This window comes from Trachurus trachurus (genome assembly GCF_905171665.1).
Source record: "Trachurus trachurus genome assembly, chromosome: 6".
NCBI lineage: Eukaryota > Metazoa > Chordata > Actinopteri > Carangiformes > Carangidae > Trachurus > Trachurus trachurus.
In genome coordinates, this window is record NC_139897.1 from 21746913 (window position 1) to 21760104 (window position 13192).

General features: G+C 41.5%; 1 protein-coding gene across 1 annotated transcript; it reads left to right on the forward strand.

Annotated features, from left to right (window-relative positions):
- Positions 1 to 1665: 1665 nt before the first annotated feature.
- Positions 1666 to 11627, forward strand: LOC310986825 (myosin heavy chain, fast skeletal muscle-like). Its single transcript, XM_083972913.1, has 39 exons — positions 1666 to 1887; positions 1963 to 2106; positions 2203 to 2359; positions 2447 to 2474; positions 2558 to 2663; positions 2758 to 2850; positions 2939 to 3002; positions 3084 to 3182; positions 3277 to 3380; positions 3500 to 3638; positions 3769 to 3887; positions 4086 to 4235; positions 4335 to 4505; positions 4601 to 4901; positions 5034 to 5101; positions 5201 to 5288; positions 5410 to 5527; positions 5627 to 5750; positions 5957 to 6097; positions 6189 to 6440; positions 6534 to 6776; positions 6862 to 7038; positions 7118 to 7263; positions 7364 to 7454; positions 7553 to 7942; positions 8041 to 8167; positions 8252 to 8370; positions 8451 to 8647; positions 8902 to 9085; positions 9202 to 9367; positions 9446 to 9570; positions 9657 to 9965; positions 10070 to 10273; positions 10373 to 10498; positions 10588 to 10758; positions 10855 to 10959; positions 11058 to 11153; positions 11277 to 11408; positions 11587 to 11627. Exons 1-39 carry the CDS (start codon positions 1681 to 1683, stop codon positions 11605 to 11607), a joined length of 5802 nt encoding a protein of 1933 aa, XP_083829039.1. The 5' UTR covers positions 1666 to 1680; the 3' UTR covers positions 11608 to 11627.
- The last annotated feature ends 1565 nt before the right edge of the window (positions 11628 to 13192 follow it).

Consider the following 13192-nt stretch of genomic DNA (forward strand, 5'->3'; position numbering starts at 1 on the left):
CCCATTTCCTGTCTCTCTCTCGACTGCACTTTCCATTAAAGGCAGAAAAGCCTGCAAAGACATGCACGTTAGGTTAATTGGCGACTCTAAATGTGTGAATGGTTGTCTGTCTATATGTATGTCGACCCTGCGATAGACTGGTGACCTGTCCAGGGTGTACCCCGCCTCTCGCCCGAAGTCAGCTGAGATAGGCTCCAGCCCACCCGTGACCCTAGTGCAGGATAAGCGGAATAGAAAATGGATGAATAGTTTGTTAAGTTAAAGTGAAAGATACTTTGCTAATCCTTTTCATGAAATTACAATGTTACCAGCAGCAGAAGACAACACAAGACCACACACACGCATCATACACAGAATACACAATAACACAACATTGCACAACCCGTTAAAGCATGTGTAAGTGAGTAAGAGCAGCAAGGTCTAAAATAAGATTTAAAAAGAAGTAAAAGTGGCATGGTCTAGAATAAGATTTTAAAAAGGAGGGAGAAACACTATCACATGCTTACAGAAGTTAAGAGAAGCTAAGGCTCATGATTCCAGTGGATAGTTAAAATACAACTTGAGACTAGTGGCCCTCACCTCCCACCTCATGAAGACAATAGCATGCTCAGCATGCTACTGTCAGCATGCTACTGTCAGCATGCTATTGTCAGCATGCCCAGGATCCTCTTCAGTTTGCCTACCGGGAGAAGTCAAGTCAAGTATTTTTATTGTCCCAGGACAGGGAAAATGGGTTTGCAGTCAGGAAGATACGCACAGAGACATTCAAACACAATACACAAATGGACAGCAACAAAGTAAGAACCATGGACAAACTGCTGACAATCATGGAAAACAGTAGCTACCATTACAGTAGCTCAGCTGTACAGTAGCTCTCAGAGGAGCATGTTTAGTGGCAGACTGCACTAACCTGCTCCACAGACTGCAGACTGAGAAAGTCCTTTGTTCCCAGAGCAGTCAGACTGAACTACCAATGAATATTCATGTGTTTTAAATGATGAATTCAGTATTTAATGCTTAACTAATGCTTAATAGTGTGTACTTATTATAAAGTGTTACCAATTTAAGAAAAATGTTCTTTCATCAGTACAAGAGCCGAAAACAAAAAAGGCCTGCTGAAAGCCTTTCAGTTTGCTTCAAGCCACATTTGTCAGTAGAAATATGGTGAGGAGAATTATGAGGGGTGATTAAACAGCCAATAAAAGTGCCATACCATATTCTGTAAACCACACCACATTATATATGTGTCCCGTTATAACTTGTGCTGCGTGCGCAATCTTGACCTTATAAAAGGATACTAAGAGAACAGAGCAGTGTGTGGAGACCCCTGACAGAGCCTGCTACTGGTAAGATCATCCTCTATCTGCTCTGGAGAATATCAATGTTTTCATTTTAATGTATTTAAAATAGCAATTGGTTGGATATATTTTGGAACAAATATTCTCTTAAATTTATCTCTGTGTCTGAAAATATTATGTTTTTAGGATTGTGGAATATAACAACATTTTGACAGAGAGAGGGTCAGGTATGAATATATTTTGAATTTAATGCATTTTATATGAAACATTTGATTGAATTAAGTTATTTTTGGCTGTTCAGATTCATGAGCTGATGTAACCTCAAAAAGGTGTCCTAAAATTACTCTCATTTCATTTTACCTCACAGACATAAACTGCCATCATGAGTACAGACGCAGAGATGGCCATTTATGGCAAAGCTGCCATTTACCTCCGTAAACCAGAGAAGGAGAGAATTGAGGCTCAAAGCAAACCCTTTGATGCCAAGGCTGCCTGCTATGTGGTTGATGCCAAAGAGCTGTACCTGAAGGGAACAATCCTCAAGAAAGAGGGTGGCAAAGTCACCGTCAAAGTCCTGGACACTCAGGAGGTTTGTAGCATAAATTCAGAGTTATATATGAGTTAAATGTGATCAGCTCTCATTGTAACCAATTTCCTGTTGCAGGAGAAGACAGTTAAAGAGGATGACGTCTCTCAAATGAACCCTCCCAAGTACGACAAAATTGAGGATATGGCCATGATGACCTATCTCAATGAAGCCTCTGTCCTGTATAACCTCAAAGAGCGTTATGCAGCATGGATGATCTACGTAAGACAATCTGCCAGATGATACACACAATATTGAAAATGATTATACTTGTAGGAAACCTAGGGTTAACTGTTTTAACTTTATGATCACTTTCAGACCTACTCTGGTTTGTTCTGTGCCACCGTGAACCCCTACAAGATGCTCCCAGTGTACGATCCTGCAGTTGTGACTGCCTACAGAGGCAAGAAGCGTATGGAGGCTCCACCCCACATCTTCTCTGTCTCTGACAACGCTTACCAGTTCATGCTAACTGGTAAATCCTTTTCAATATAAAATGTGTTAGTATGAGGTTTATGTTGTAGAAATAAGTGCTTAATTACTTTATTTTATGCTTTAACAGACAGGGAGAACCAGTCTGTCTTGATCACGTAAGTTTCATTTTTTGTTAACGGTTTTTCCATGATAATCAAATAGGTTGATCAAACTTTTATAAGTCTTTGTTTATACCTAGTGGAGAATCTGGTGCTGGAAAGACTGTCAACACCAAGCGTGTCATCCAGTACTTTGCCACAATCTCAGTTGGTGGTGGTGAAAAGAAGAAGGAGAGCCAAATGAAGGTATGTCACAATGACTCTGAATGTGTATTCAGTGCATATAGTATCTCCACAAGAAAAAACACATTTTGATATGATTTTGTCACTTGGATAATAGGGCTCACTGGAGGATCAGATTATTGCAGCCAATCCTCTGCTGGAGGCCTATGGTAATGCCAAAACTGTGAGGAATGACAACTCTTCTCGTTTCGTAAGTATGGAGAGATGTCAGCAAGAGAAAATTCCTCTTACACATTGCCAATACTGAGAGATTTTAACAACTGCTTTGTTCCAAACAGGGTAAATTCATCAGAATCCATTTCGGCACAACTGGCAAACTGGCTAGTGCTGATATTGAGACATGTAAGTAACAAATCTCATAGTAAACACAAATGATTGGTGTTGAGAATTTTCCAGTTTGTGATTCAAGACCCACATTTGCAGATCTGCTGGAGAAGTCTAGAGTGTCATTCCAGCTCCCTGATGAGAGAGGCTACCACATCTTCTACCAGATGATGACCAACCACAAGCCTGAGCTGATTGGTAAGCAGGTTAAGCTGCTGCACAATGGTAAATATTCTTAGAGATTTCATTGAAAAACACTCTATTGAAACTTACCCCATTTTTTCACCTGCAGAAATGTCACTCATCACAACAAACCCCTACGACTTCCCCATGTGCAGTCAGGGTCAGATCACTGTGGCCAGTATTGATGACAAAGTTGAGCTGGAAGCCACTGATGTTAGTGGTTTTAATTGTTAAAATCTCAACAATAATTTGCATGTTAATTATAAAAATGGCTTTCTGAATGGGTTTTGTGAAGTGATTACATATTCTGATGACACTTTCTGTGAGCACAGAATGCCATTGATATCCTGGGCTTCACTGGTGAGGAGAAGATGGGCATCTACAAATTGACTGGTGCTGTGCTCCACCATGGTAACATGAAGTTCAAGCAGAAGCAGCGTGAGGAGCAGGCTGAGCCCGATGGCAACGAGGGTGAGGATTTATCATCATTCATGAAAAATTTGGATGTAACAACAACAGAGATTCTTGTCTGTCATTTGTTTCTATTATTTGCAGTCAGTGTAACATAAGTGTTAACTGTAAATCACTGAACTGTTGTCAGATGCTGACAAGATTGCTTACCTGTTGGGTCTGAACTCTGCTGACATGCTGAAGGCTCTGTGCTATCCCAGAGTGAAGGTCGGAAATGAGTTTGTCACCAAGGGACAGACTGTGCCTCAGGTAAATATGAAGTATAATTTTCCTATCAAAACAAACATACTGTTATACTGATTCAAGGGAATCAGTATAACATCAAGTCTATGAAAGATCAAGAAATGCAATGCAGTTTAGCCATATTTTTAATGAGTTTTATACATGAAATGTGAAATGCTTTGACTTGAGCAGTATTACCCCTTAAGTCATTTTTATGTTATTTAGGTGCATAACTCAGTGACTGCCCTGGCCAAGTCTATCTATGAGAGGATGTTCTTGTGGATGGTCATCCGTATCAACCAGATGCTGGACACCAAGCAGCAAAGGAATTACTTCATTGGTGTGCTGGATATTGCCGGTTTTGAAATCTTTGATGTAAGCTTCATTCACTGTATTTCAGCCTACAATACTTTTCATGGCAGAATCCTTCTTCTTGCCTGTAAAGGATTAGGTTGACTATTTCTCCTCTAACAGTACAACAGCATGGAGCAGCTGTGCATCAACTTCACCAATGAGAAACTGCAACAGTTCTTCAACCATCACATGTTCGTCCTGGAGCAAGAGGAATACAAGAAGGAGGGTATTATCTGGGAGTTCATTGACTTCGGTATGGACTTGGCTGCCTGCATTGAGCTGATTGAGAAGGTACAGTTGAATTTCTGTGATATATGTAAAGACACTCCTCTGAATATTTAACAACAGTATCAGTTCATGGCAAACCTCCTTCTGCTTTCTTCAAGCCCATGGGGATCTTCTCCATCCTTGAAGAGGAGTGCATGTTCCCCAAGGCCACTGACACATCCTTCAAGAACAAGCTGTATGACCAGCATCTTGGCAAAACCAAAGCCTTTGAGAAGCCAAAGCCAGCCAAGGGCAAGGCTGAGGCCCACTTCTCCCTGGTGCATTATGCTGGTACTGTGGACTACAATATCTCTGGCTGGCTGGACAAGAACAAGGACCCACTGAACGACTCTGTCATCCAGCTGTACCAGAAGTCCCCTGTTAAACTGTTGGCATCCCTGTATCCACCTGTTGTTGAGGGTATGATATAGAGTTCATTGCAATATTCTTAAGCATATTTCAAGATTGTATGTACCATAAATGCTAAACTAAATTTAACATGTGCCCCTCGATTATTAAGTGTAACAAAGCTTTTGCACTCATTATCAATAGAGACCGGTGGCAAGAAGGGAGGCAAGAAGAAGGGTGGCTCTATGCAGACTGTGTCTTCACAGTTCAGGGTAAGGTTGACATTATATACTAAAAAATAACAACACATTTAACTTTAAAAATAAATGTAAGTGCTAGATTTCATGATAATTACTATTTTCCATCTATAGGAGAACTTGGGCAAGCTGATGACTAACTTGAGGAGCACCCATCCTCACTTTGTGCGTTGTCTGATTCCCAATGAGTCCAAGACTCCAGGTACAAAAACACAATCTCCTTTTTGTCTGTGTGTGTTTGTTTTGTTTGGGGATGATGTTGCAAGACTTCCAAACAATAACAATGTATTCACCGTACTAACGGCCAAATCTCTGTTCCACAGGTCTGATGGAGAACTTCCTGGTCATCCACCAGCTCAGGTGTAACGGTGTGCTGGAGGGTATCAGAATCTGCAGGAAAGGATTCCCTAGCAGAATCCTCTATGGTGACTTCAAGCAGAGGTATCAATATATAGTTTATTAATATAGTTTAATAACTTTTTTTTGATTAAGACAAGGTAAAGAAAATGCACACACTGACCATTGAATCTCTCATAATAGATACAAGGTACTGAATGCCAGTGTCATCCCTGAGGGCCAGTTCATTGACAACAAGAAGGCATCTGAGAAGCTGCTTGGATCAATTGATGTTAATCACGATGAGTACAGATTTGGACACACCAAGGTAGGCACCATGCATGATCTGTTATAATTCAGTATATTTACCAATGAGGATAGATTTTTACATTAGAAATACATCTAAATGAACAATCTACTTAATTGAAATTAATTTAGTGCAACAGCGGACCGATGTGCCAAAGGACAAGTGTCATAGATGCAGAGCAGCCTTAATTAGGCCATTCATAAAATGTAAATTGTCTGTTTATTCAGGTGTTCTTCAAGGCTGGTCTGCTGGGTACCCTTGAGGAGATGAGAGATGAAAAACTGGCAGCTCTGGTCACCATGACTCAGGCTCTCTGCCGTGGATACCTCATGAGAAGGGAGTTTGTGAAGATGATGGAAAGAAGGCATGTTGGAAAAAACGACTTATCAGACACATGACAAAGTCATAGTAGGAATAATGATGATTTCCCTATAACACAAACCTCTTCTCTACAGGGAGAGCATTTTCACCATCCAGTATAACATCCGCTCCTTCATGAATGTCAAGCACTGGCCATGGATGAAGGTTTACTACAAGATCAAGCCTCTGCTGAAGAGTGCTGAAACTGAGAAGGAGCTGGCTAATATGAAGGAAAACTATGATAAGATGAAAACTGACCTGGCTGCTGCCCTGGCCAAGAAGAAGGAACTGGAAGAGAAGATGGTGTCTCTTGTGCAGGAGAAGAATGATCTGCAGCTCCAAGTGGCATCTGTAAGTACATGTGAAAAGATAGCTGTGATTTCTGATGTTTCTGAAACAAGATTTTGATGTGCTAACAGAATACATTCATGCAACATGATCTAGGAAGGAGAGAATCTGTCAGATGCTGAGGAGAGATGTGAGGGACTCATCAAGAGCAAGATTCAGTTGGAGGCCAAACTCAAAGAGACAACTGAGAGACTGGAAGATGAAGAGGAAATCAATGCTGAGCTTACTGCGAAGAAGAGGAAGCTGGAGGATGAATGCTCTGAGCTGAAGAAGGATATTGATGACCTGGAGCTTACCTTGGCCAAGGTGGAAAAGGAGAAACATGCCACTGAGAACAAGGTTTGTCAACATGAATATCTCCATTAGATAAAGGAAAATCAGCATGATTAACTGTTGAATAACAAAATATTTCTTGCAACCATAGGTGAAGAACCTGACAGAGGAGATGGCCTCTCAGGATGAGAGCATTGCTAAGCTGACCAAGGAGAAGAAAGCCCTCCAGGAGGCTCATCAGCAGACTCTTGACGACCTGCAGGCTGAGGAAGACAAAGTCAACACTCTGACCAAGGCCAAGACCAAGCTTGAACAGCAAGTTGATGATGTAAGTTTTTAAAGTCTATGACTTGGCAAAACAAGACCTTTCATGAACATATTAATTATTTATTGATATCAACTTGCAGCTTGAGGGTTCCCTGGAGCAAGAGAAGAAGCTGCGTATGGACCTTGAGAGAGCCAAGAGAAAGCTCGAGGGTGACCTGAAACTGGCCCAGGAATCCATCATGGATCTTGAGAATGACAAACAGCAGTCTGATGAGAAGATCAAAAAGTAAGAGATTTAATTTTCTTCTCTAAAAAGAACTGTCATGTTTGTTGACATACTCAGTAGGTTGCATATACTCATACACTGCATTTTCTTATTTACACAGGAAGGACTTTGAAATCAGCCAGCTCCTCAGCAAGATCGAGGATGAGCAGTCACTGGGTGCTCAGCTCCAGAAGAAGATCAAGGAGCTTCAGGTAATGACACTGATATAATGCATTGGTGCATACCTTTGATATGTTTTATTTTAATGTTCACTGTTCACTAAATGACAACATATATTTACATTAAACAGGCCCGTATTGAGGAACTGGAGGAAGAGATTGAGGCTGAGCGTGCTGCTCGTGCCAAGGTTGAGAAGCAGAGGGCTGACCTCTCCAGGGAACTTGAGGAGATCAGTGAGAGGCTGGAGGAGGCCGGTGGTGCCACTGCTGCTCAGATTGAGATGAACAAGAAGCGTGAAGCTGAGTTCCAGAAGCTGCGTCGTGACCTGGAGGAGTCCACTCTGCAGCATGAAGCTACTGCTGCTGCTCTTCGTAAGAAGCAGGCTGACAGTGTCGCTGAGCTGGGAGAGCAGATCGACAACCTCCAGCGTGTCAAGCAGAAGCTTGAGAAGGAAAAGAGTGAATACAAGATGGAGATTGATGATCTCTCCAGCAACATGGAGGCTGTGGCCAAAGCAAAGGTAAATGATATATTAAATCGCAATTTGATAATTAGATAATAACTGTAATAACTGAGGGATTCATGAATAAAACTGATTCTATTCTTTCTCGACTCAAGGGAAATCTGGAAAAGATGTGCCGTACTCTTGAGGACCAACTTAGTGAACTGAAGACCAAGAATGATGAAAATGTCCGCCAAAACAATGACCTGAGTGCACAGAGAGCACGTCTCCAGACAGAAAACGGTTTGTTTAACACACTGTTTACCTACAGTAATCTTCAGTGTACAATGAAGACACACTAATGTTTGATGATAATTATTAAACTAGGTGAGTTCGGCCGTCAAATTGAGGAGAAGGAGGCTCTTGTCTCCCAGCTGACCAGAGGCAAACAGGCCTTCACTCAGCAGATTGAGGAGCTGAAGAGACAGACTGAAGAGGAGGTTAAGGTAAGGAAACTAAACATGTGCCCTGGTTTTAAATGGCATTTGGGCATTTGGTGCATTCAAGCATACATTTCTTCCACTAGGCCAAGAATGCTCTTGCTCATGGACTGCAATCAGCTCGCCATGACTGTGACCTGCTGAGGGAACAGTTTGAGGAGGAGCAGGAGGCCAAGGCTGAGCTGCAGCGTGGAATGTCCAAGGCCAACAGTGAGGTGGCTCAGTGGAGAACTAAGTATGAAACTGATGCTATCCAGCGCACTGAGGAGCTTGAGGAGGCCAAGTGAGTACCACTCAGACAATGAAATGACAGATATTGGTATCAATAAGTAATTTTATCAAAGTAATTTTGTTGCATTTTCTAAAATAATAACACTTGACATTGCAGTAATTGTCACTGGTCTTAACATAGTGGATGTTCAATCTAAGAAAAATAACATCTAACAATATATGTAACTATCTAAATATATGTAAATGGCTCTAGTAAATTTAAAGTTTTTAAGGACTGACAAGAAAATGTAACATTTTTTAAAATAGGAAAAAGCTGGCTCAGCGCCTTCAGGACGCTGAGGAGCAGATCGAGGCTGTGAATTCCAAATGTGCCTCTCTGGAGAAAACCAAACAGAGGCTCCAGAGTGAGGTGGAGGACCTCATGATTGATGTTGAGAGGGCTAATGGACTGGCTGCTAACCTGGACAAGAAGCAGAGGAACTTTGACAAGGTAATAAAATAAATCAAATCAAATTGTTTACAATAAAAATATGTATATATATTTTGTGCATGTTTGTTTTTATATTGGTACATAACTAATGAAACCATATTAATTGTGTCACTCAGGTGTTGGCAGAGTGGAAGCAAAAGTTTGAGGAGGGTCAGGCCGAGCTTGAAGGAGCTCAGAAGGAGGCTCGTTCTCTCAGCACTGAACTGTTCAAGATGAAGAACTCATATGAGGAAGCTCTGGATCAGCTGGAGACCATGAAGCGTGAAAACAAGAACCTGCAGCGTAAGTTCCTCATTGCATTGGAAACTAGGTTTAAATTTTGAGGCTTACTGATTATTAACCACACATCTTTCTCTGCAGAGGAGATCTCAGATCTGACTGAACAGATGGGTGAGACTGGCAAGAGCATCCATGAGCTGGAGAAGGCCAAGAAGCAGGTGGAGACAGAGAAGTCTGAGATCCAGACAGCTCTTGAGGAGGCTGAGGTAAAAAAAAAAATGTATCTGAGGAGATAAAAATCAGCATACTGTGAAAGATCTCAGGATAACATTTTATTCTTTGATGTCAATAGGGAACTCTGGAACACGAAGAGTCTAAGATCCTGCGTGTCCAGCTGGAGCTCAACCAGATTAAGGGTGAGGTGGACAGGAAGCTGGCAGAAAAAGATGAGGAGATGGAGCAGATCAAGAGGAACAGCCAGAGGGTGATTGACTCCATGCAGGGTACACTGGATTCTGAGGTCAGGAGCAGGAACGATGCCCTGAGAATCAAGAAGAAGATGGAGGGAGATCTGAATGAGATGGAGATTCAGCTGAGCCATGCCAATCGCCAGGCTTCTGAGTCCCAGAAGCAGCTGAGGAATGTGCAGACACAGCTCAAGGTATTGTTGTCATAGTGCTGCTGCACAAACTACAGTACAGTGAGTGGTCCCACAAAACCTCTCAGTGGTGTTAATCTGAATATTTGAATATACTTTTGAACTAGGATGCCCAACTGCACCTTGATGATGCTGTCAGAGCGCAGGAAGACCACAAGGAACAGGCTGCTATGGTGGACCGCAGAAATGGTCTTATGGTGGCTGAAATTGAGGAACTTAGAGCTGCTCTGGAACAGACAGAGAGAGGCCGCAAGGTCGCTGAACAGGAGCTGGTGGACGCCAGTGAGCGTGTTGGACTTCTGCACTCTCAGGTGATGATCATTTCAACAATTTAAAAAACAAAAAAGGTTTAATGATGCAAAATTGAGGCATGTTATCACCTAAGTGACATTTCTCTTTAAACCTCTTAGAACACCAGCCTTATAAACACCAAGAAGAAGCTTGAAACTGACCTGGTCCAGATCCAGAGTGAAGTTGATGACACTGTTCAGGAAGCAAGAAATGCAGAGGAGAAGGCAAAGAAGGCCATCACCGATGTAGGTTTAACTTTAATTTGGTCATAGTACTACTCCAGTTAAAATGTGTTTTTAATGAGACACTCTAATCCCAATTTTATATGCTCTAGGCTGCCATGATGGCTGAGGAGCTGAAGAAGGAGCAGGATACTAGCGCTCACCTGGAGAGGATGAAGAAGAACCTGGAGGTTGCTGTTAAGGACCTGCAGCACCGTCTGGATGAGGCTGAGAACCTGGCCATGAAAGGCGGCAAGAAGCAGCTCCAGAAACTCGAGTCTAGGGTACAACAGTCATGTTAATGTTTTTACTTTTGGTAGAAGTAAAAAGATATACAAAAGACATTTTAAATATTGCATACATCTTCCTGTTTTCTGAAGGTGCGTGAGCTGGAGACAGAGGTTGAGGGTGAGCAGAGACGTGGGGCAGATGCTGTTAAGGGTGTCCGCAAGTATGAGAGGAGAGTGAAGGAGCTCAGCTATCAGGTAATGCTCTGATCACATTTAACATATATAGTATAAATCCATCAAATATCAGTTTACTTCCCATTAAAACATTTCAATATGAATATTTCATATTACAGACTGAGGAGGACAAGAAAAACGTTGCCAGGCTGCAGGATCTGGTCGACAAGCTGCAGCTCAAGGTGAAGGCCTACAAGAGGCAGGCTGAGGAAGCGGTAAGGACAAAACATGTATTTAAAAAACAGGAATTTCATAGCATGTCGTATTTCAATGCACAGTATATACTTTATGCTGGCCCCTTTGAAAATTTAAATATTTTACAATATATTGTATTCCAGGAGGAGCAGGCCAATGTTCATCTGTCCAAGTGCAGGAAGGTCCAGCATGAGCTGGAGGAGGCTGAGGAGCGTGCTGACATTGCTGAGTCCCAGGTCAACAAGCTCAGAGCCAAGAGCCGCGACTCTGGCAAGGTAAAGACATTGCTTAATGGAAATAGAATATCTATGAAAGCCCATACTCCAGTCTATCATAATGCCATAAATAACATTGCAAACAAACCACAACATGTACTCAGAGTGTGAAATTACTGTATGCAAATATGTACTGCAAACATTCATCCACTGTCTTTTCTTTTTTTTTTTTTTACAGGGAAAAGATGCAGCTGAGTAAAGCACCCCAGCTGATTGGCTGTTTTCTATTCATATAATATGAAGTGAAATATTCCAAATAAAACTGATTTTCATGTTAAATTGCTGTCTGTGTTGATTTGAATGACAAAGATTTGAATATGAGAAAGAGTAACTGTGAGATTTGGGTCACTGGTGACACAGGTAGATATCATTCGACGCTGGAATATCTGACTAATATCGGTTAAAAAAAAATGTTGTTTTTACTTCACGGTTAAAATTACAGGGGAGCGCCTCTCTAGTGTCTTTCACTGTAGTGAGAGGTGGCTAACCTGAGCTCTTTCTCTACTATCAAAACAATAAGATGGGGTTTCTGTAATAAACTCAAAGTATACACTAAATGAATGTATGAAGAGTTTAAAATTTGATTACAGTGTGTCTTTTGTTTTTTTGTTTTACAAAAAATGCTGTAAAACTACTTGCTTACCAGGACATCTATAGACACAGCTTTTCGGAACAACAGCTCTTGTTTCTTTTCTGTTAACTTAAGCATTCAAGAGACTCGCAGTTAAACTCCAGTGGAGACATTAAATTAGTAAGGTTCTCTGCTCTGAGGTGAATTGTATAGCATACAAGCATGAGCAAATAGAGGTGACACATTACCATTTCTTAATATTGTTAACAAAGTGCTTCATACATCTGCAAAACATGCACACACTAGTGCAGGTTTTTCCCTGTTTTTTTTTTTTAGACGAAGGTTGCACATCCTGACAGCTGAGATTACTACTCTAGGTACTGTCCCTCCTCTATTAGCCTAAATATAAAAGGAGGCTGAAAATCACAGGACATGTTTATTCTGTCCTGAAACGTGTATTTCTCTTCTATAATAGACATTCTACATCTCAGAGGCAAATTCTTTAGATGAACTAAGGATTTTGAGTAAGAGACTGGCTTTTGTAGGTAATCCATGGTGTTTTGCTATTTGAGAGATGCACTTACTGTTTTGCAAATGTCGAGGATGATTCGAGAAATGTACCAAAGTGACTCAGAAAAACTGTAAATTTAAAGGGACAACGAGGAGTTTTGGAAAAGCGAATCATTTTCACACTACATTTATAAGCCTCCGTTCTCACCGTGAAATTCTTTGACCGGTGCAAGACAGACTCATGTTTTCATTCATCAAGAATTAAAGTCAGAGGCCGCCTTAACCACTGCGCCACGCACCGCCCCATGTCGAGGCTACAGTCCTCAATGCAGGCGTCCCCGGTTCGAATCCTGCGTTGGGCAGACCTTTCCTGCATGTCATTCCCCCTCTCTCTGCCTCCCACTTTCCTGTCTATCTCACTATGTGCTATCCAATAAAGGCAAAAATCCAAAAAAATATACTTAAAAAAAAAGAAAAAAAGAATTAAAGTCAGAGGTTCGAAGACGATCACATACCGTCGTAGTTCTCACCATAAACGGCGATTCGGCGGCGTTATTCTCATGACTCTCCACGAAACCGAAAGTAAAGAAACGCTGGTCAGCTCAACCAGCATTTCCGCCACCACTAATAATAACAAAATAACGATAGAGACAAAACGATATATTTATCGAAAATGGGCCCATTAACAAGTGTGGGTAGCGTA

What these genes read in the sequence shown, in the direction of transcription:
- LOC310986825 (XM_083972913.1), top strand. Translation starts at nt 1,681, where the DNA reads ATGAGTACAGACGCAGAGATGGCCATTTATGGCAAAGCTGCCATTTAC. An exon ending in AACATGCCACTGAGAACAAG is followed by an intron (nt 6,777 to 6,861) that starts GTTTGTCAACAT and finishes TTGCAACCATAG; the next exon opens with GTGAAGAACCTGACAGAGGA. An exon ending in TCTGATGAGAAGATCAAAAA is followed by an intron (nt 7,264 to 7,363) that starts GTAAGAGATTTA and finishes TTATTTACACAG; the next exon opens with GAAGGACTTTGAAATCAGCC.